Source organism: Melanerpes formicivorus, unplaced genomic scaffold (assembly GCF_026170545.1).
Source record: "Melanerpes formicivorus ecotype bairdi unplaced genomic scaffold, bMelFor1.0.p_v2 SCAF_3, whole genome shotgun sequence".
Classification (NCBI taxonomy): Eukaryota; Metazoa; Chordata; class Aves; order Piciformes; family Picidae; genus Melanerpes; species Melanerpes formicivorus.
Window position 1 is genome coordinate 40261856 of NW_027142355.1, and position 24140 is coordinate 40285995.

At 43.8% G+C, this 24140-nt stretch overlaps 1 protein-coding gene across 7 annotated transcripts in view; it reads left to right on the forward strand.

The window, feature by feature from the left end:
- Nucleotides 1-24140, forward strand: part of PPFIA2 (PTPRF interacting protein alpha 2) — a 373279-nt gene that overhangs the window by 327991 nt on the left and 21148 nt on the right. For 5 of the 7 annotated variants that reach the window (XM_068170564.1, XM_068170556.1, XM_068170577.1 and 2 more), the window contains 3 exons: nt 1696-1850; nt 3329-3422; nt 21008-21089. In XM_068170564.1, coding sequence (XP_068026665.1) covers nt 1696-1850; nt 3329-3422; nt 21008-21089 — 331 coding nt within the window. The remainder of the gene's footprint in view (nt 1-1695; nt 1851-3328; nt 3423-21007; nt 21090-24140) is intronic. The other 2 variants (XM_068170572.1, XM_068170596.1) reach the window with 1 other exon arrangement.

Genomic DNA, 24140 nt, shown 5'->3' on the forward strand with positions numbered 1-24140 from the left:
GTTATTCCAAAATTACTTGGATTCCTCCCCTTTCAGCTTGGCAATTATCTCCCCAGCCATGAGATAGAAAGCCTTACCCTTTGTCTCTTGCATGAGCCTGAGGACATTTGCTAGTGCTAGAATACGCACTGGTATCCCCCTCTACTGAGCTCTGGTGAGACCCTACCTGGAGTACTGCATCCAGTTCTGGAGCCCCTACTGCAAGAGGGATCTGGAGGTGCTGGAAGGTGTCCAGAGGAGGGCCACGAGGGTGAGCAGAGGGCTGGAGCACCTCTCCTGTGGGGGCAGGCTGAGAGAGTTTGGGCTGTTCAGTCTGGAGAAGAGAAGGCTCCCAGGTGACCTCATTGCGGCCTTCCAGTATCTGAAGGGGGCTACAGGAAGGCTGGGGAGGGACTTCTTAGGATCTCAGGTAGTGATAGGACTAGGGGGAATGGAATGAAGCTGGAGGTGGGGAGATTCAGACTGGAGGAAGTTTTTCCCCATGAGAGTGGTGAAGCCCTGGAATGGGTTGTCCAGGGAGGTGGTTGAGGCCCCATCCCTAGAGGTGTTTAAGCCCAGGCTGGCTGAGGCTCTGGCCAGGCTGATCTAGTGTGGGGTGTCCCTGCCCATGGCAGGGGGGTTGGAACTAGATGATCCTTGTGGTCCCTTCCAACCCTGACTAATTCTACGATTCTATGATTTCTGGTTTGAGGCACAATTTTGATCACTGCTAGAAGCAGTGATGCCTAGAAAAACAAACAGCAGGCTGAATCCTGTATTTTTCATCAGCTGTTCTTAGCCAATTTAAAATATGTATTTCCAGGCTTTAAAATAAAATATTGTACAATCAGCCCACTGAAGAAATGCTGCTCTTTTGTCGCTTTACATGTTGGTAAATCATTTAAAGAAGACGATAAGGTTGTTTCACTTGTTGGGAGGTCATTATGAAAGCTTAACCAATTCATTTATTCACAGAGCGCTCAAAAGATAGCAAAATATTTACCTGAAAGGGTTGAGATGTTATCAATAGTGTGGGCAGCAGGAGCAGGGAGGTCATTCTGCCCCTGTACACTGAACTGGTTAGGCCACACCTTGAGTCCTACATCCAGTTTTGGGCCCCTCAGTTTAGGAAAGATGTTGACTTGCTGGAACGAGTCCAGAGAAGGGCAGCAAAGCTGGGAAGGGATTTGGAGCACAGCCCTGTGAGGAGAGGCTGAGGGAGCTGGGGTTACTTAGCTTGGAGAAAAGGAGGCTCAGGGGAGACCTTCTTGCTCTCTACAATTTCCTGAAGGGAGGCTGCAGACAGGTGGAGGTTGGTCTCTTCTCCCAGGCAACCAGCACCAGAAAAAGAGGACACAGTCTCAAGCTGCACCAGGGGAGATTTAGGCTGGATGTTAGGAAGAAATTCTTCATAGAGAGAGTGATTGGCCATTGGAATGTGCTGCCCAGGGAGGTGGTGGAGCCACCATCAGGTGTTTAGGAGAAGACTTGATAGGGTGCTTGGTGCCATGGTTTAGTTGATTAGATGGTGTTGGGTGATAGGTTGGATGTGATGATCTTGAAGGTCTCTTCCAACCTGGTCTGGTCTGGTCTGGTCTGGTCTGGTCTATTCTATTCTATTCTATTCTATTCTATTCTATTCTATTCTATTCTATTCTATTCTATTCTATTCTATTCTATTCTATTCTATTCTAATTCCATTTCTTTATTTTGTAGTAGTTTGCCTGCTTCATTGGAGCCAGAAAGTATTGGTCTTGGCAGTGTCAGTAGCAGCCAGGACTCCCTGCACAAAGCTCCCAAGAAGAAAGGGATCAAGTCTTCAATAGGACGTTTGTTCGGTAAAAAGGAGAAGGCTCGCCTTGGACAGCTCAGTAAGGAAGTAGTGGTAACAAACCAGAGTCATCATTTCACAATCATTTTTCCCTTTTTAAGTTTGCTTGTTTGTTTTCAGTTTCCAATGTGCTTATTTTTCTCTTGTCTGGCAGAACTTTGCCATTCAACTTCATTGCTCTTCAACAATTGTATTTGTCAGGAGTTTGCTATGGAGGAGGGTCCCAGAACAAATGGTTAGAGTCATCCTCTTCACTGAACCTGTTGTCTCTTGAATTAGGGTGAAAGTGCTAACAGTGCAGTCTCACATATCCAACATAAAAAGGAGGTGAGAAAGTGGCAACTAGTGTAGTACACTATAAGGAGTGTAACTGTGTTGTATGGAAGGTCCTTTCAAGTAAGTGTAATTGCCTTTCCGTTCTCAATATGTCAATAGATGTCTGCTGGTGCCTTTCCCTGTCCTAACCACAGTATTTCAACTAATTATGCTGCTCAGAGCAATGATTTTTCTTCCTGCTTCTGCCCTTTTCCCTTGCCAAGACCTTAGTGTACTTCATTCCTGGTAAAAAATGTCCTCTGTTATATTCCATAGAATATGTCTGTACTACATGCAAGAAGTAAAATACAATCAGTCATAGAACAACTTTACTTAGCTGCCTTAATTAGCAGAAGCAATGGAAGTGACACTCTTCAGCCAAGGTTCTCATAGTCTGCATGTCCAAGCAGATACATCCTTAGCACTGGTCTATATTAGAATCATAAAATTGGCAGGGTTGGTGATCCATCCCCAGGTCATGGTGGAAGGAACAAGTGGACGCAGTCTCAAACTGTGCCAGGGGAAGTTTAGGCTGGAGGTGAGGAGGAAGTTCTTCCCGGACAGAGTAATTGGCCAGGGAGGAGGTGGAGTCACCATCCCTGGAGGTGTTCAGAAAAGGATTGGACGTGGCACTTGAAGCCATGGTTTAGTTGTCAGAAGGTGTTAGGTATTAGGTAATAGGTTGGACTTGAGGATCTCTGAGGTCTTTTCCAACCTTGTTGGACATCAGGAAATTTGGAGGAGTAATGATATCAGAGACTCTTGGACTTTCTATGCGAGAAAAAAGAAGACTTTAGTATTACATCATTAAGTGATGCAGTTTATGGGTCAGTAATGAGATGGTTCTTGAGGAGGCACTTTCATTTTTACATTTCCCAACTGAGATTAAAAGATGGTGAAGGCATTGCTTTCCCAGGACTGTGAGCCTGAGGTTCAGGAGGCAAAGAAAAAAAGGCAAAGATCTGGGTGCTCTTCTCAAACACTTCTGCTAAACATGAGGAGAAGGAAACAATTTTCCCCTTGAATTCTACTCTCTTCCATGTAGTAACTTCCAGAACTCACTCCTGGAGGTGGTAGATGCTCTCCACAAACACCAGATCTCATGGCTGAAGGAAACAAACAGAGATGATTTTGGCTACTGGGAGGGGGACAACTGGGAAAGAGTGATGAGAAAATACAGTGGAGTCTGGCTTCTTTTTCCAGGAGGTTACATGGAAACAGAGGCAGCAGCTCAGGAATCTCTGGGATTAGGCAAACTTGGAACCCAAGCAGAAAAGGACCGAAGACTAAAGAAAAAGTGAGTACCTTTTCCATGTGCCTTTCAACTTGATTCACGTGTTGGGTTTTGTGTTAGGTTTGTGCACTCATGTAATGAGAAGGGAGACCATCTACAGTGGCAGTTTGCCACTTAGCATGGCTTGCTCCAGTGTAAAACAAATTTAAAGCTGCCTATAAAACAGAGGGGGAAATATTTAGTCTGTCAATTGTACCCTAGTGTTTCATTTGTGAAAGAGCACAGGTTTATTAGAAAGAGACACTTGCTGTTTCACATTGCCAGTCATGCCAGGCCATTTGCCTTCTGTGCAATCCTTGAAACAAAAACAAGGAGGCATTTAATGACTCATTGCATTAATTTGTCAGAGGAGAAAGAAAAAAGAATGATTTTTTTATGTTATCTATTGAGCACATGATTATTTCTGTTTAAAGGAGTCAAAGGCTCCCCATAAAGCCTAGAAGCTTCACTTTGTGGTTTTTTCCTGCCTGCAAATAGCAACCTAGCTTTTCCTTGGCAGGAATGACATATTAATTTAATGCTGCCTTTAGTGCACCTCCTTGTAAAACCAGGACACTGGCTAGCAGTTGCCAGGAGCTAAGGAGAACTACTAAGATAAAATTGCAAACACAAAAAGGAAGCTCTTGGCAGCATTACAGCTCCAGGGTAATTAGAGGGTGTCAGAGGTAAGGGGAAAAAAAAAAAAAGGTACTTAAAAGTGACTTTGCAAACTCATTCTGTAAACCAGCAGGTTTGTTTTTCATCCAGTGCCATTAATTTTAGAGCTACTATTCGGATTCTGACCTCATTTTTCAAATGTGGAAGGTTTGAAGGTATCTTTCAGTCTTCTAATGCTACTTTGCAATTCTAATCCAAAGAGTCTATGGATAAAGTTCCAGCTTCCTTAGTTATGTGTAGAATATTTTTAATCTCTACTTCCATCTCAGGACCCCAGTGAAATAGAACTTTGCATGTACACATCCATGTAATGTACAAATGTAAACACTCCAGTTCAGCCAGCCTCCATTTAGCAGTTAAATATAGAGAAGGAGCCATTGTGTGCTAGCTGAGAGAGAAGACATGTTTTAAATTCACTGAAGAAACTCACAGGGATAACATTCACAGGGATACTGCAGCTGATGGCTCTTGTCCCTGTATTTCTTATCTGTACCTTTGTATCACTCATTAGTCATTTAGAAACACAGGGATGTAAAGAGTATGTTGTTATGCTTCTCTTTTACTAAATCTAGAAAGCAGCTTTGAGACTCTCACTAATATAAAGCAGATAACTGAATTTTCAGCAGCCTGGTGTTTTTCAGTCCACATTTATCTTCCACCTCTGAGGACTGAAGGTACCAGGGTATTGACATCACTTTGAAGGGATGAGCGTGTTCACTTCATTCACTTTCTCATATATTAGATCCTTAAACTGAATGAAATCACATGAGACTTCATGCATCCCACTGCACACATGACATGACTACATCATATATGACAGTGGCCACCAACTTTTGGATCTGGAAAGAGCAGGTGTGCAGGAAGTCTGTTACTAGATTTCTGTCTAATCTCACACAATTAGACTTTTCCATGCTTTCTGCTTTTCAAGTCTCTCCTTTTCCTCCCCTGTGTCTGTCTGTCCTTAGTTCTTTGTGGGTTAGATAGAATCAAAATACTCTTTCATGGAAGGAAAGGAATCTTTCCTTTGTGGCTTTAACTACTAGGCCACACCTTGAGTCCTGTGTCCAGTTCTGGGCCCCTCAGTTTAGGAAAGATGTTGACTTGCTGGAAGGTGTCCAGAGAAGGGCAACAAAGCTGGGGAGGGGTTTGGAGCACAAGCGCTATGAGGAGAGGCTGGGGAAGCTGGGATTGCTTAGCCTAGAGAAATGGAGGCTCAGGGTAGACCTTATTGCTGTCTACAACTACCTGAAGGGAGGTTGTTGCCAGGAGGGGGTTGGTCTCTTCTCCAGGCAACCAGCACCAGAACAAGAGGACACAGTCTCAAGCTGCACCAGGGGAGGTTTAGGCTGGAGGTGAGGAAGAAATTCTTCACAGAAAGAGAGATTGGCCATTGGAATGAGCTGCCCAGGGGAGTGCTGGAGTCATCATCACTGGAAGTGTTTAAGAGATTGGATGAGGCACTTAGTGCCATGGTTTAGTTGATTAGAGGGTGTTGGGTGCTAGAAGATCATGAAGATTTTCACATTTCCCCCACATTCCTTTAGGTTTGTGTCTTTATTGCTTCTCATTTTGGAGTCCTTACACCTGCTTTTAAGACTCCTCTGAACTTACTGTCAGAGAAAGGTTCATAAACATAGGTGGTTTGTATTGTAGAGTTGTATGGGAAAAATGTAACATTTTGTGTTAGACATAATTCATCAGAATCTCCTGTACATCTCAGTCATTAGAGTGCCAAGCTGACAACAGAATCTAATAGAATTAACCTTTCCTTGTAAAAGAAAAACATGCAGGCAGGTATTTGCATATCCTACTTTGGAAAGCATTATGTTTAGACAGCCCATAAAGTCATTTAAAAGGAAAGATTATCTCAGGAGCTCACATTCCTTTTTGTCAACATATAATGCATAACTCTCTCTGGAAGCAGAACCTCCAGATACATGCAGTAGCTGCAAAACTACTGATCTGGGTAGTGCAAATGAGAATGTTATGCTGTGTGACATTAAGTACGATAGTAATGTGTATGAGGTCTTTATAAGAGATATTAAGAGAAGATTTTAGACCTAGTCTTTGGCTCCTTTCAACTCCTATGAAGGTCATACAAACTCTTCCCTAGACAGCAATCCAAGTTTCTGGACGCAGTGATAGCACTGCACTTCGCCTTCTAAGTGTAAAATCTCAGGAGAACCAGACCCAGAAGTAGGATGATTAGGGGATAGACTGAAGGTGGGAAGAACTCTTTGTATTATGTTTCAGGTCTGGGAGAGGTTTGTTTGTGCTGGCTTTGTCACTTCTTTAGGAAAAACAAACAAACAAGCAAAACCCCTACAAACAAACAAATCAAAACTGCAACAATAAAAATAAGCAAACAAACCAAGCAAAGCAAAGCAAACAAAGTACTGTGTCCACTTCGGGGCCCCTCAGTTTAAGAAGGACATTGAGACTTTTGAATGTGTACAGAGAAGAGCAATGGGGCTGGGGAGAGGCCTTGAGCACAGCCCTGTGAGGAGAAGCTGAGGGAGCTGGGGTTGTTTAGCCTGGAGAAGAGGAGGCTCAGGGGAGACCTTATGCTGTCTACAACTACCTGAAGGGAGATCGTAGCCGGGAAGGGGTTGGTCTGTTTTCCCAGGCAACCAGCACCAGAACAAGAAGACACAGTCTCAAGCTGTGCCAGGGGATATTTAGGGGCTGGATGTTAGGAAGAAATTCTTCCCAGAAAGAGAGATTTGCCATTGGGATGTTCTGCCCAGGGAGGTGTTGGAATCACCGTCCCTAGAGGTGTTCAAAAAGGGATTGAATGTGGCACTTGAAGCCATGGTTTAGTTAGTCATGAGGTGCTGGGTGACAGGTTGGACTTGATGATCTTTGAGGTCTCTCCCAACCTGATTGATTCTATGATTCTGTGATAATGATACTTGTGTCAGGAAGTAGCAAGTTTACTTGCAAACAAAAGCTGCCCCAGTATCTGACTGATCTGTGTTAGCCTACCTCTTGCAGTTTGGGATGTCTGCATGAATACGAGCATCTACTCCCATGCATGCAGCTGGATCTCTAAGCAATGATCTCCAGCAGCTGCAAATATCTTGTGAAATTAACTGTGGAATTAGAATTCAAGGGATAAAACACAGCAGAGTTAAAACCAAAATGCATAACTTTTAATATGTCTCGGGGAAATCATTTGCTTCCCTCAATAAATGTTGATAAAACGGTTGTCTCATGAAAAGATTAAAGCTAGAATTTAAAGATCCATTTTTCTGGGTGCTGTGTTTTAGTATCCTGCAGACAAGATGCTTAGGAGGTGAAAGAGTGTCCTTTGATCCTCTGCTTCTATAATGGAGCAGACAGGAATGGCCTTCAGGTCCCAGAAGTTATCCTCAAGTGACTGCAAACTGTCATCTCAATTAACGCTGCCAGAAAATTACTGACTTGCCAATTAATCCCTCTCTTTCTTTCTTTCTACCTATCCCCAAAGGAGTGCTCAGAGGAAGGTGTAAGAAGTGGGAGTTCAGTAGCCTCTGGAAGGTCCAAAATTGAAAGATTTTCCAAAGGTGTTCAAGTCAGTCTTTGCAGTTAGCATGAACCAGGAACACCACGTTCAGTTCTAGTGCTATGTCCATCAGAGCTACTAACTGTATAGTTCTTGTCGAGGGTTGGGGGGAAGGCCTCAAGCCTTCTTTCCCCCCCTGTAAGTGAAGGAAAGAAAGTTGAAAGGAAGAAAAACACACAGCTGGATTAGCAAAGGATTGTGTGCTATATTTACAAAGCAGTTTAGGAAATGCAGGTTTATACACAGAATTTACAATATTTACAATATATATACAGAAATGAGATTCCCCTCCCCTGCCAGGAGGACAGGTTTCCCCCTGTACCCCCTTCTCTCCCCTTTTTCCCAAAAGAGGGTTAGAAAGAGGGAAAAAGAGAAATTGTTAATTAAAAGCAGTTATATGGTTGGAGCAAATGTGTTAGTGGAGGCCTTATCTGTTCCAAGGTCAGTCTGGCCGAAAGCCCAGAAGCTGTGAGCTGCAGAGGGAGAAAGTGCAAGACTGAACTGAGACAAGTCCCACTGGGAATCAAACCTAAGGCAGTGCTTCTGCTTCTCCACCAATGACATTAGTTTAGACCTGTCTTGTTTATAAAACATTCTGCCATGGTGTCCCTTTGTTAAAGGCACCGCCTCAAATGGTCACAGTTCTGTAGGCCTTTATTTATATTGCATATCTTTGTTGTCCTTCCCTACCTTAATTTACCTTTCTGAACATTTCTGTGTATAAATTTGCCCTTTGCTTCCATCTCCTTTTCTGTATCACTCTTTCCTTCCTCTCTCTGAGCTCTTCTGCTGATTTCACACACATGAAGACAAAAGTTAGGACTTTGAAACCAGCGCCCTTCTGTGCTCAAGGAAATGTCTGCAGCTTCTTCTTAGTTAATCAGAGCACAGGCTTTTCATCCTCAAGGTTTTTGGCAGCTGTATCTACCAAGCATTTTTATGTCTCTGCAGCTCGCTTGTTAATGGAAATAGAATATTCTGATATGTCTGAGTTTCATTCAGGCATATAATTTTCTTTTTATAATGGCAATTAAAGGATGCTGAAGAAGGTTTATTTAACAGCAAGAGCATCCTGCTTTCTCCTCCTGGAGTTACCAACTTTATTGGCAGGAATAAGTTGCCTAGAGGGCAAATCACTCATACCAATATTGTTAATAATTTAGCATTAGTAGGACAGCTCAAATTAGGATGCTGCACACCAGGAATGAGCACTACAAGTGTTAGTCACCTATGGGAATGAGATCTGCAGAGTCAAAAAAACCCAACAAACAAGAAAACAACAACAACCAAACCACCACAAAACCCCAAGTCCAGGTCACTTATGGCTACTCTATTTTGCTACACTTTAGTAAACACATAGAAAAGGAAACCTTGGTTTGTAGTGAGTTTTAGTGAGTCTCTAATTTGCTTAAACCCACAGGTCTGAGCTCTGTTGGATTTTTGGTGTTACACAAAAGTCATTAGGAAATTATTCAGACCCAGGCAAAGATCCCCAAATGTGCTGTGCTGAGTGGTAGCTAACAAACAGCCAACATCAGTCTGGTGAAAAAAAATCTCATTCTGAAGATGCAGCTCTTCTTCCCAAGCACATCTTCAAAGTATTCAGAGAGCAGTCAGAAAGATTTCTGTAGTTCTAATGTTGGAATTGTTTTATCTACCATATGATTTTGGTTTATTTTTTATGGACTGCTGTACATTCATTAACATTTCTGTGCCTTTTGTTTTGTTTTTTTTTCCCCCATTCATCTCTCTCCATCTCATGAAAAGCATACCTGGGTAAGTTATAACACCATGGCTGCTGAACATACTCATTTTCAGCACCATGTTTATCTTCTATGTTTTATTCTTATTTCTTTTTGTTGTTGGTTTGTTTTGTTTTTTTTTTCTCTGTGAACTTTCCTCAACCCATGCAGAAAAACTGCCCTGAGTGATAACTCTCAAAACATTCAAGATAATGGTAAACCTCAAAAGCATACAGAAGCTAAGGTCAGGAATTGCTTGTGTAGGGCTTCCCATAGTGGATTAGCCACATGGAGAGAACTGCTGTTGATTTTCAGAAGCTAAACACTTAATTGTAGGAGGCCTAAAGCCCAGAATCACAAAGACACTTGGAAGTTTAAATCAGAGAGAAAAGTGTGAGAGTGAAGGCCTAGACTAGCCAATGCTGTGAAACTCTGTTTCATTAAATCACAGAGAACTGAAGCTCATAAATACTTTAGCAATCCACAATTGCTTTAGTGATACTTCAGTAATTCTGCCATCATACTTTGCAGCACCACAATATTTCTGCATAAAATTGGAGTGTTTCCTTTTGCACCAGTTCTTTTTTTGTTTTTTAATTTTCAATTGCTTTTGTTTAAAATGGTTGTGCTGATGTCAAGTTTAAAGTCTGCATCTCCTCTTTGATCTATCGTGCAAATGTTGTGGGTCTTTTTTTTTCTCTTGAGTAATTATTAGAAGTTGGGGAGGAAATTTCATCTCTTCAAAGCATGTATGCTTTCATTTTCCAAGGGTGTAAAGATGAAAAACTCAAAGAGAACTGGGAGTAGTACGTGGATTTAGAATATGTTACTACATTAATATAGAATAGAATAGAATAGAATAGAATAGAATAGAATAGAATAGAATAGAATAGAATAGAATAGAATAGAATAGAGTGGAATGGAATGGAATGGAGTGGAGTGGAGTGGAATGGAATGGAATGGAATGGAATGGAATGGAATGGAATGGAATGGAATGGAATGGAATGGAATGGAATGGAATGGAATGGAATGGAATGGAATGGAATGGAATGGAATGGAATAAACCAAGTTGGAAGAGACCTTCAAGATCATCACATCCAACCTATCATCCAACACCACCTAATCAACTAAACCATGCAACGAAGCAACCCATCAAGTCTCCTCCTAAACACCTTCAATGATGCCGACTCCACCACCTCCCCAGGCAGCACATTCCAATGAGTAATCACTCTCTCCATGAAGAATTTCTTCCTAACATGCAGTCTAAACCTCCCCTGGTGCAGCTTGAGACTGTGTCCTCTTGTTCTGGTGCTGGTTGTCTAGGAGAAGAGACCATCCCCTGCCTGTCTACAGCCTCCCTTCAGGTAGTTGTAGACAGCAATAAGGTCTCCCTGAGCCTCCTCTTCTCCAGGCTAAACAAGCCCAGCTCCCTCAGCCTCTCCTCATAGGGTTTGTGTTCCAAACTCCTCACCAACTATGTGTTTGGACTATGTGTTTATGAAATGGCTCTGTAGGAACAGATTTGATAGCATGTAATCAACCTGGGAGCCCAAGGATCAACAATGGAGTACCATACATACAGAATTGCAAGGCTGGGTGCATTATGCAAGTCTGTTTATTTCACAGGTGCTTTATTATTTTTTGAACAGTAGCTCTCAGCAGCTCTAATTTGTCAGGGTCTGTATTAAGCATTCCTGAACATGCTTCACTTAGCTTATTATGTGTTTTCAGAAGGAAAACCCTCAATGCTACCTTTCGGTTCACATGCAAAGTGGACAGAGAAGTGGCTAAACAATAGAGCTTAGAGGGTTGTGATAAGCAGCACAGAGTCCAGTTGGAGGCCTGTAGCTAGTGGTGTTCCCCAAGGGTCAGTACTGGGTCCAGTCTTGTTCAACATCTTCATCAACAACCTGGATGAAAAGCTAAGAGTGTGCCTTGGCAAATAAGCCCTACGAGGAGAGGCTGAGGGAGCTGGGGGTGTTTAGCCTGGAGAAGAGGAGGCTCAGGAGAGACCTTCTTGCTCTCTTCAACTACCTGAAGGGAGGTTGTAGCTAGGTGGGGGTTGGTCTCTTCTCCCAGGCAACCAGCACCAGAACAAGAGGACACAGTCTCAAGCTGTGCCAGGGGACATTTAGGCTGGATGTTAGGAAGAAATTCTTCACAGAAAGAGAGATTGGCCACTGGAATGTGCTGCCCAGGGAGGTGGTGGAGTCACCATCCCTGGAGGTGTTCAAAAAGGGATTGAAGGTGGCACTTGAAGCCATGGTTTAGTTAGTCATGAGCTGCTGGGTGACAGGTTGGACTTGATGATCTTTGAGGTCTTTTTCAACCTGATTGATCCTATGATTCTATGATTCTGATTCTATACCAGACTTGGGAGGATTGGTTGATACACCAGGAGGCTGTGCAACTGTACAGCAAGAGCTGGACAGACTGGAGAGCTGGGCAAAGGGGAACCTAATGAAGTTCATCAAGGATAGATGTAGGGTCCTGTGTCTGGGGAGGAACACCACCATATATAAGCCCAGATTAGGAGTTGACCTGCTGGAAAGCAGCACCATGGAGAAGGACCTTGGAGTCCTGGTGGACAGTAAGTCATCCATTGGACAGCAATGTGCCCTTGTGGCCACGAAGGCTGAAGGTGGGTCCTAAGCTGCATTAGGAAGAGTGTGACCAGCAGGTCAAGGGAAGTTCTCCTCCCCCTCTAATCTGCCGTAGAGAGACTACATCTGGAGTATTGTGTCCAGTTCTGGGCTCCCTGGTTAAAGAGAGGAAAATAGTAGATGGAGTCCAACTGAGGGCTATGAGAATAATTAAGAGAGTAGAACATCTATCTAAGACCTGGGGCTGTTTAACCAGGAGAAGACTGAGAGGAGATCTTATTAATGTTCACACATATCTGAAGGGTTAGTGCCAAGAAGAGGCTAGTCTCTTTCCAGTGTTGCCCTGTGATAGGATGAGGGGCAATGGGTACAAAGTGGAAGACAGGAATTTCCCCCTCAACATGACCAACATCTGCACTGTGAGGGAGACAGAGCACTGAAACAGGCTGCCCAGGGAGGTTGTGGAGCTTCCTTGTCTAGAGACTTTCAAACCCCACCTGGACACATTCCTAGGTGATCCCACTTTGGCAGGGGGCTTGGAGTGATCCCCAGAGATCCCTTCCAACTCCTACCATTCCGTGATTCTATGGTTCTATGAAAATTAGACCTGTTAAAGCTCCTTTGCTAACCTGTGTGTCTCAGATGCTGTTTAACTGAAATTATACTTCCCTGTTCTATAGGCTTTAAAACTTTATTAGCTGCATCTTGATTTATGTGTCCTTAAACTTGGATACAAAACACTTCATGAAGGAAGGGAATTTCATTTTGCCCTTTGTTCTCAGTTTGACTACTCTGTCAAGTATTAAAAAGGAGAAAGAATCATAGAATTGTTAGGGCTGGAAGGGACCTCAAGGATCAGCCAGTTCCAAACCCCCTGCCTTGGCCAGGGACACCTCACACTAGATCAGGTTGCTCAGAGCCACATCCAGCCTGCCTTTAAAAACCTCCAGGGATGAGGCTTCCACCACCTCCCTGGCCAACCTGTGCCAGTCTCTCACCACCCTCCTGGGGAAGGATCTGGTGAAGAATTTCCTCTTAGCATCCAGTCTGAATCTGCTCATTTCTATGGAATGAAGACTTCAAATTCTTTAGCAGCTGGGTCACTTAAATGCCAAAGCTGAAACAGAACCTGACCCAGTTTTTAATTACTGCAGATTTTTATTCAGAGGGATCCTATCTGATTAAATTAAATCAGAATTCTATGGCAATATCAGCTCAGTCTTTTTCTTCTCTGCTTTGGGCTTTAAAGACATTGTTAGTCTTGCAGTAAATACACAGATAAAATTAAACCTATTTTGTATTAGATGCTTGATAGAACCATTCATTTCTACAAATTCAGCTACTTTCTTTTGTCATACAATGACCTTCACTGCAGGATTCCAGCCTCTCTTACATATCTAGCAGATGCCAAATCCAGCTTAATTCATTATAAATCCTCTCTCCTGAATTGTGGAGTCTCTGACTGCGACTATGTTAGCATTTGAGAGACAGATGTGTTTAGTCTTTACTTGAAATCATAGGATTACTTAGATAAATGTAGCATATTTGGTCTGCTGCTTCTGTCTGTCTCTCTAGTAGAAATCAATCATGTATAATACATTCTTGTAAACTAAACATTTTAGTGTTTAATAATTAATAATAATAATAACAAGAGGGTCTGCTAGGTCATCTATTATCTTTCCAAGAGAATGTCTACAAGACCACTTCATAGGATCTAAATTGCCTGCCAGCCAAAATTTTAAGATATATTCTGCTTGCTCTTTGCTCTTGCAAAATGGTTGAAGGAAAGAAGTCAGAGAGTTGTGGTCAATGGGATGGAGTCTAGTTGGAGGCCTGTGCCTAGTGGAGTCCCTCAGGGGTCAGTACTGGCACCAGTTCTACTCAATATATTCATCAACAACCTGGATGAGGGCACAGAGGGCACTGTCAGCAAGTTTGTTGATGGCACCAAACTGGAAGGAGTGGCTGACACACCAGAGGGTTGTGCTGCCATTCAGGGAGACTTAGGCTGGAGAGTTTGGCAGGGAGAAATGGAATGAAATTCAACAAGGGCAGCTGCAGTGTCTTGCACCTGGGAAAGAATAGCCCAATGGATCAGTGTAGGCTGGGGACAGACCTGTTGGAGAGCAGTGAAGAGGAAAAGGACCTGGGGATACTAGTGGGTGGAGGAGAGATTGGAAAGGAGGAGACTAAAGGGTGACCTCATTAATGTTTATAAAGATGTAAAGGTGAGTCCCAAGAGGCTGGAGCCAGGCTCTGCTGGGTGATGCCCAATGACAGCACAAGGGGCAATGGGTGGAAGTTGAGGCATAGGAAGTTCCATGGAAACATGAGGAAAAAATTTTTCCCTGTGAGGGTAACAGAACAGTGGAACAGGCTGCCCAGGGGGGTTGTGGATTCTCCCTCTGTGGAGATATTCAAGACCTGACTGGATGTGTTCCTGTGTGATCAGCTGTAGGTGATCCTGCTCTGGCAGAGGGGTTGGACTGGATGATCTTTCGAGGTCCCTTCCAGCCCCTAACATTCTGTGATCCTTTGACTTCACCATGCCTCCTTTTCAATTTGTCTTACATGAATGATTACACTTTAACTAAGAGGCATTATAATATGTGCAATATAATACCCCTTAGGACTTCTCATGTCTAGCCCTGCTAGAGCTATCAGAGTAAATGCTACTCTTTGCAGGAATATGAAAATCTGTGTGGAAACACTGTTCCTTTCATTAAGACATTCTGCACTCTGTGTGCTGCACAGCATGTTAACTTCTACCAGAAAACCTAAGCTGTTGTCTCTTGTTTGCTTCCTAGCAAGAAGCCTCATCTTCCTACAGCAAATTGAATGTCACTGAGTGACAAGTCAGGTTCTTGTCAACTACCCACACAAAGTCTATTTAAAGATTATTCTTATTTCTAATCAAGTTAATTGAGTTTTATGCAACGAGTTGGTGAGGGACACTGATATGGACCTAGAATTTTCCCAGTGCAAGGGAAGGAGATATGTACATATATGTGTATATATAACAGAAAATTTGTAGGATAATAGCAGACTTTTGCTCTTTTCCCTCTTCCTTTCAAAATCATAGAATTGTTAGGGGTGGAAGGGACATCAATAATCAGCCAGTTCCAACCCTCCTGCCATGGCCAGGGACACCTCACACTACATCAGGTTGCCCAGGGCCACCTCCAGCCTGGCCCTTAAAATCTCCAGGGATGAGGCTTCCACCATCTCCCTGGGCAACCTGTTCCAGTGTCTCACTACCCTCATGGGGAAGAACTTCTTCCTAACATCCAATCTGAATCTAACCATTTACAGAATCACAGAATCACCAAGGGTGGAAGAGACCTCAAAGATCATGAAGTCCAACCTGTCACCACAGACCTCATGACTAACCCAGGGCACCAAGTGCCACGTCCAATCCCCTCTTGAACACTTCCAGGGACGGTGACTCCACCACCTCCCTGGGCAGCTCATTCCAATGGCCAATGACTCTCTCAGTGAAGAACTTTCTCCTCACCTCCAGCCTAAACTTCCCCTGGTGCAGCTTGAGACTGTGTAGTTCCAGTTTTGTTCCATTATCCCCAATCCTATCACTCCCTGACAACCTAAAAAGTCCCTCCCCAGCTTTCTTGTAGCCCCTTTCAGATACTGGAGCCTACTCTTCTCCAGACTGAACTGCCTCAACTCCCTCAGTCTGAACTTCAGCCCTCTGCTTATCCTTGTGGCCCTTCTCTGGACACATTTCAGCACATCCAGATCCTTCCTGTACTAGGGGCTCCAGAACTGGATGCAGTACTCCAGGTGGGGTCTCACCAGAGCGGAGCAGAGGAGTAGAATCACCTCCCTTGACCTGCTGGCTATGCTTCTCTTGATGCAGCCCAGAATGGGATTGGCTTGCTGGGCTGCAAGTGCACCCTGGTGGTTTTGCACCCATGTGCCTCTGCTGTCCAGAGGGATAGTGAAACATTCACAGTTCCCATGGTGCAAGACAGCTGTGCTCTCATCCTGGTAGGTTGGTGATGCTTTGGGAAGTTTTACTCTGCTCTTAGAGAAATGGTGCTGAAGAAAAGGACCCAGTGGTAACATTATCCTTAGGAAAGTAATTTTAGGAGGATCAGATATCATAAATCAGTGCTGGGGAGGCAACCCTGCTTCCCTCACACAGAGCTCCACAACATAACTTGATATGATGTGATTTTTTTTCCTTCTCTGTCTGGGGGGGAAACAAAGGAAAGAGTGAAGACAACCTACTTTGAGGCACTGCTTGGTTTTTTTTCCCCCCTAAAACAGACCAATGCAAACATCTCTCAAATTTGGGATGAGTGTAAACAGTTGATATTAAAGAAATGTCTTGGCTTTGCAAAAGCAGGCTGAGGGTAATGATATATTTTAAATGGCATATTGCAGTTGCTCCCATAATGGCCCTGGGAAGAGGATTTTGTTCTTGAGCAGTAATAATGTTATCTTCAAAAATACAGCTTTAATTTGGAATTCATTCCAGTGTTAGCATGTGCTTTAAAGCCTTATCTGCAAAACAATAGCTTTTATAGTCATGGCTAATTAATGGCAGTTTTCCCTTATCAGTGTGTTTTCATGTGCTGCCAAAAAGCCTAAATGAGGATGAAAACAATAACATTTTAATTCCCTACCTCCTTACCAATGCAAAGTGGACACATTAGAGCATGTAAACCTCTTCTGACAAAGGCATAGGAGGAGAAAGCCCCCACCTTCCCCTGCAAAGCAGCTTCCCCATTGAAGAAACTGTGTAATGCTGTTCATGATCTTCAAACTTCGTGTTTGGAATGAAAGGAAGAGGGAGTGATGAACTTCAGGGCATTCAGCTTTTAATCCTCCTGTAATCAATTGCACTTGCAACCCAGAAAGCCACTCACGTCCTGGGCTGCATCAAGGGAAGCACAGCCAGCAGGTCGAGGGAGATGATTCTGCCCCTGTGCTCTGCTCTGGTGAGACCCCACCTGGAGTACTGCCTCCAGTTCTGGAGCCCCTATTACAAGAGGGATCTGGACATACTGCAACGTGTCCAGAGAAAGGCCACAAGGATGAGCTGGAGCTCCTCTCCTATGAGGACAGACTGAGGGAGTTGGGGCTGTTCAGTCTGCAGAAGAGAAGGCTTCCAGGAGACCTTATTGTGGCCTTCCAGTATCTGAAGGGGGCTCCAAGAATGCTGGGGAGGGACTTTTGAGGGTGTCAGGGAGTGATAGGACTAGGGGAAATGGAACAAAACTAGAAGTGGGGAGATTCAGATTGGATGTTAGGAAGAAGTTCTTCCCCATGAGGGTGGTGAGAGACTGGCACAGGTTGGCCAGGGAGGTGGTGGAAGCCTCATTCCTGGGTGTTTTGAAGGCCAGGCTGGATGTGGCTCTGAGCACCCTGATCTAGTGTGAGGTGTCCCTGGCCACGGCAGGAGGGTTGGAACTAGATGACCCTTGAGGTCCCTTCCAACCCTGACAATTCTATGATTCCATGTTTTTGTAAGGAAAATTGAACTACAGCCACTGCAGTATTTGGCTTTTGAGACTTTATGTTTTCAAGAAGCCAATGACTGTCCCACAAAGACAATAGTATGTTCAGGCTGTTCTAAAATATTCAGATTATATTCCAAAATAGGCAGATTTAGCCAGGCTGGAGACTTGGCCAGGGACAAATTGAATGAAATTCAACAAGGGCAAGGGTAGAGTCTTGCACCTGGGAAAGAACAACCCCATGGGTCAGTATAGGTTGGGGACTGACCCACTGGAGAGCAGTGAAGAGGAATAGGAGCTGGGGTCCTGGTGGATGGAAGGTTCACCATGAGCCAGCAATGTGCTCTTATGACCAAGAAGGCAAATGCCATTCTGAGGTGTATTAGAGGGGCTGTGGTTAGTAGGTCGAGGGAGGTTCTCCTCCCCTTCTATTCTACCCTGGTGAGGCTGCATCTGGAATATTGTGTCCAGTGCTGGGCCCCTCAGTTCAAGAAGGACTGCAGGGAACTGCCTGAAAGAGGCCAGTACAGAGCCACAAAAATGATGAAGGGAGTGGAACATCTTCCTTACAAGGAGAGACTGAGGGAGCTGGGGCTCTTTATCTTGGAGAGGAGCACACTAAGGGGTGACCTCATTCATGTTTATAAATATGTGCAGGGTGAGTGCCAAGAGGATGGAGCCAGGCTCTGCTCACTGATGCCCAGTGACTGGACAAGGGGCAAGGGTTGGAAGTTGAGGCATAGGAAGCTCCATGGAAACATGAGGAAAATTATTTTCAATGTGAGGGTGATGGAGCACTGGAACAGGCTGCCCAGGGGGGTTGTGGAGTCTCCTTCTCTAGAGATATTCAAGACCCACCAGGATGCATTCCTGTTTGACCTGGCAGGGGAGTTGGACTGGATGGTCTTTCAAGGTCCCCAGCATTCTGTGATTAATAATATGCCCTATTGATCAAAATGATAACTGCTTTTTCCTGCACCACACTTTTAACTTATTTTGAAAGAGTGGGGGTTGTTTTTTTCTGTAGTTCTAGTTCACACAAAAAGCCTCAGAGTTTTCTTTGATGACCAACTAAAGAATATCTCTCTTAGTCAAAAAAAATAAATAGAAATTTCAGGGTTTGGTCTGGTTTAGAAATTGAAGGTTCAGGTTCTGCAGATCTCCTAGTGTGTGTTAAAAAGCAGTCAAAGTATATTCCTCACAAAGTAAAATATAACTTAAATAAAGTTTTCTATTGGGGAGGTGTTTAAAGGAAACTTCTGGGGGAAGGAAGCAGCAGTTCTGAAGCATAAAATTCTGTCTAAGGGAAAGAAATATTATACAAATCCTTTTAGTATTTCACATCAATAAGAGAGGAACAGGCCTCATGATAACTGCATCCCCTGGGCATGGCCTAGTGAGGGATTTGAACTTTACACTAAAAATGTTTTCAAACTGGAACACTTCCCTTCTGTGTGCCAAGACCCTTTGGATTATATTTGTCATACTGTAGCCCTTGACTAGAACATCCCATTTCTCCCCTGGGCCCATGTTCTGTAGGCAAAGTCATGACTGCAGTTGAATTTTGCTTCAGCTCTCTGAGCCAGACATGCTCTGAAATAACAGAGCTACTTTCCTGCTCTAGAAGAGTGTACTGGCCTGAGAAACATTGGAATACATCTAAGCCTCCAAACCAAGCATCCAGGCCAGTTCAAATGCTGCAGTGAGGACTCCCCAGAAATGTGCACTTTTTAATTCCAGCATAAAGGAATGAAGTTTTTAATGGAACCAAGAATTTAAAGTACCAGTACCTATTTGGCAGGCACTTGGATTCCTTAGGTCACGCAGGGATTTAACCCCAAAGAAATAGACCAAATGTACTTCCTGAGCCTCACCTCCTTGTAGACCACATGCTGCTCCTCTCCTGCCTGGAGCATGAGTCTGGCATGAGCAAGGAAGGCCAGTGGCCCTCAAAGCCATAATCTCCTTTTATGCTTACTGTGATAGCCAACCTGCTACTGGGTCCACTTCTGGGGTCCTCAATTTAAGAAGGACATTGAGACACGTGAATGTGTCCAGAGAAGGGCAACGAGGTGGTGAGGGGTCTGGAGCACAGCCCTACGAGGAGAGACTGAGGGAGCTGGGGTTGCTTAGCCTGGAGAAGAGGAGGCTCAGGGGAGACCTTCTTGCTCTCTACAACTACCTGAAGGGAGGCTGCAGACAGGTGGGGGTTGGTCTCTTCTCCCAGGCAGCCAGCACCAGAACAAGAGGACACAGTCTCAAGCTGTGCCAGGTAAAGTTTAGGCTTGAGGTGGGGAGAAAGTTCTTGACAGAAAGAGTAATTTGCCATAGGAATGTGCTGCCCAGGGAGGTGGTGGAGTCAACATCCCTAGAGGTGTTCAAAAAAGGGTTGGACATGGCACTTGGTGCCATGGTTTAGTTGTCATGAGTTGTTAGGTATTAGGTAATAGGTTGGACTTGATGATCTCTGAGGTCTTTTCCAACCTGCTTGATTCTATACCCCTAGTGGATTCTTTACTCCAGCTGCAGGAATATAAATGTCTGGTCACATGGTTGAATGTGTTTAACATGGAGCATTTTACTGATAGTCTAATTGACTGACCTATATATAACTTAACCAAATATGTAATGCCACTGTGTTCAAAGCAGATTTTAAGCATTGAAAATGAAACTCATTACAGTCCAGAGAAGCTGCAGAAGGAGGAGCTGGACTGGTCTCTGATGAAGTCAATAGAAATACTCCTACCTATCTATCTATATGTGTAAAACTGAGAAACCACACCAACTCTATAAAAATGTTTGCTTCAGCAAACAATCTGAATTTATTTTGTATATAAGCAGTAATAAAATCACTAAAACAAAACAAAACCAAACCCTAATCCAAACCAACAGAGAAAAGCAACACACACACACACATAAAAAACCCCAACAAACCCACATACATCAAAAGACCAATCAATCTATTCATCAAAAGACCAGCTCTCACTTAAGCATGGATGGTTTGTTTAAGATGCAGAATAGCTGTACTGCAGAGACCCTAAAATTGTGCATATCTGGTCCAGCAGGTTTAGCGTTTTAGGGTTCAGGTCACAGAGATCTCTCAGACCTAGCTGTATTCCATCCATGCTTAGCCCAGGTCTAGAAGTTGGCAGTTTTGGTTCTTTCTGGGTCATTAACAGAGCAGAGCTAAACTCTTCTTAGGAGCAATCCCTCATGGGTTTTTTCTTTTCACCTACATCTTCTGCACCTATGGGTGATTCTCTTATGTAGGGTATCCCAGTTCTGTAATCCTTTGGTTAAGGACAAACAGAAACCTCACCTCATGCATTCAAAGTGTTTAAAGGGATGTCAAAGTACACCCAGAAGAAAAAAGAAGGGAGAGTTAGGAACAGATTGAAGAATACATTCAAAAAGGGGAAGGAGCTGCTTTGTTCACTGGTCTTTTCTATGCTTTTTCTATACCTGTCATCATGCTTCACTGTCATTGTCCTTAAGACATGGTTGCATCTATTTGTCCCTACATAGACCCCTGTGTATCTAAGATGTTTTGATCCATTTTTAGACATGAACTTCTGGAAGAAGCTCGGAGAAAGGGTTTGCCTTTTGCACAGTGGGATGGGCCAACAGTGGTTGCCTGGCTGGAGGTAAGTGTTGGACATACCTTGGAAATGGGAATCACGTGTTTTTTAGGCTGCTGCCATGTGTTCATCCTCACAGCTTCCAAAAGAGACTGTTAAAAGTCTCCTCCTCTCTTCCCTGTGCAATGTACCATGAACACTAAGGAGGTTTTGAAACTGGATGGTGTAAATCAGAGACTAAGCTGGAAAAGAGAGAAAAAGTAAGACAGAATTACACAGCAGGATAAGGACAGGGCAAAAGTCTTCTCAGTTGTACCTGAATGCCTGTGGTGGGTTGAAATTACCTCCCCAACTAATTTGGAGAACTACCTCCCAAAGCAAAATTGCCAGACTAGCTCAGAAGGTTTTGGAAGCAAATGAAGATATATTTACAGGCAAGCTACAATCCAGAAATATGAAATTCGATGTACAAACTATACAATATATGTACTATATATAGAGTGGAGTGGAGTGGAGTGGAGTGGAGTGGAATGGAATGGAATGGAATGGAATGGAATGGAATGGAATGGAATAGAATAGAATAGAATAGAATAGAATAGAATAGAATAGAATAGAATAGAATAGAATAGAATAGAATAGAATAGAATAGAATAGAATTAACCAGGTTGGAAGAGACCTTTGAGATCATGACATCCAACCTATCAACCAACACCACCTAATCAACTAAACCATGGCACCAAGCACCCCATCCAGTCTCCTTCTAAACACCTCCAATGATGGCAACTCCACCACCTCCCCAGGCAGCCCGTTCCAATATTTACAATTTATAAATGACACAGAAACTACTCAGACCCCCCTGGACAGATCCAGGGGATGCCTTCACCTCCTCCCCCACTCTCTCCTTCCTTCCCATTACCTCACACAGTAGTCAAACCAGAGATCCCCTGAAGGCCATGAGAAGAGAGAGAGGTTGCAAGCAGGTGCCATGGTTTAGTTGGTTAGATAATGTTGGATGATAGGTTGGGCATGATGATCTCGACGGTCTCTTCCAAACTGGTTTATTCCATTCTATTCCATTCCATTCCATTCCATTCCATTCCATTCTATTCTATTCTATTCTATTCTATTCTATTCTATTCTATTCTATTCTATTCCATTCCATTCCATTCCATTCCATTCCATTCCATTCCATTCCATTCTATTCTATTCTATTCCATTCCATTCCATTCCATTCCATTCCATTCCATTCCATTCTAAAGCAACAGAAGAAGAACTCTTTATGCCTGTGCTCTATATTCCCGTTAGCAATCCAATTAATTCTATAGACCTTATAATTAGTGATTGCCCATTGGAATGTGCTGCCTGGGGAGGTGGTGGAGTTGCCATCACTGGAGGTGTTTAGGAGGAGACTGGATGGGGTGCTTGGTGCCATGGTTTAGTTGATTGGATGGTGTTGGATGATGGGTTGGATGTGATGATCTTGAAGGTCTCTTCCCACCTGGTTTATTCTAGTCTAGTCTAGTCTAGTCTATTCTTTTTCTTTTACATCCAATGGTAATTTATTTTACTTTCAGTCTCTGCAGTCAGAGACTAGGCTAAACTTTCCCCTTCAAACTGTAACAGTGCCAAATTTGTGGCATCTTATAATTTCTCAGTCTCTAAGCAACTAGGAAGTCCACAGACAGAGTTCATGGTGAAAGGTGATGTACTAAGGAGCAAACAAAAATGAGCTGTCGAATTTTGTTTGAGGTTAACGCACAAGCTGAGTCTTCAGATTGTTTTGATGAAGCTAAAGAGCTTATATCTTTTTCGAATGTAACGGTAAAGGACTGATTTGGTTAGATATCACTCAGAACAGAAAGGGGGAATCTTCCTTTCAGCACTTTTCACTTTTGATGTGGGAGAGCCAGTCTGAAATAGATCTGATTCGCAGACAATGCCTTCACCTCTGAAACAAATCTGCAGAGAGCTCTCTTTCATTTGGAGAGCCTAAATTAATGGATTTTGAAACACATCCAGAAAAAAAACATTCAGCAGAGCTGTTGATGAATTTTGATAAATATTGAATGTTTTAGGTGAAGAAACTACTCCAAAAAATGCTTACCCAAGTGCTGCTCTTTCTTGGCTCAAGCAGTGTGTTTCTATTCCTTGTCTATGACAAGCAGCTTCATCTATTCCCACCTATTCTCATGCCATAGAATCATAGAATTGTCAGGGTTGGAAGGGACCTCAAAGCTCGTCCAGTTCAAACCACCCTGCCATGGTCAGGGACACCTGACACTGGGTCAGGTTGCTTTAATACATTCTACACATTGGCCACAACAACGTGGCAGGAGAGCAGCCAGGCAGAAAGGGACCTGGAGGTACTGGTTGACAGTTGGCTGGACATGAGCCAGCAGTGTGCCCAGGTAACCAAGAAGGCCAATGGCATCCTGGCCTGCATCAGGAACAGTGTGGCCAGCAGGATCAGGGAAGTCATTCTGCCCTGTACTCAGCACTGGTTAGGCCACACCTTGAGTATTGTGTCCAGTTCTGGGCCCCTCAGTTTAAGAAAGATGTTGAGTTGCTGGAAGGTGTCCAGAGAAGGGCAACAAAGCTGGGGAGGGGTCTGGAGCACAGCCCTGTGAGGAGAGGCTGAGAGAGCTGGGGTTGCTTAGCCTGGAGAAGAGGATGCTCAGGGGAGACCTTATTGCCATCTACAACTACCTGAAGGGAGGTTGTAGCCAGGTGGGGGTTGGTCTCTTCTCCCAGGCACCCAGCACCAGGACAAGAGGGCACAGTCTCAAGCTGTGCAGGAGGACATTTAGGCTTGATCTTAGAATGAAGTTCTTCACAGAAAGAGAGATTTGCCATTGGAATGTGCTGCCCAGGGACCTCCCTGGTGGGGTCGACATCCCTGGAGGTGTTTAAGAAAAGCCTGGATGAGGCACTTGGTGCCATGGCCTTGTTGATTAGATGGTGTTGGGTGATCTGTTGGACTTGATCATCTCAAAGGTCTCTTTCGGCTCGTCTGATTCTGTGATTCTGTGACTTGTACTCGTTTCTGTGTATTACCATGCTTATTCAGATTGGCAAGCTGATGACTAATTTCCCTTGAGAAATGAAGCAATGCTTTGG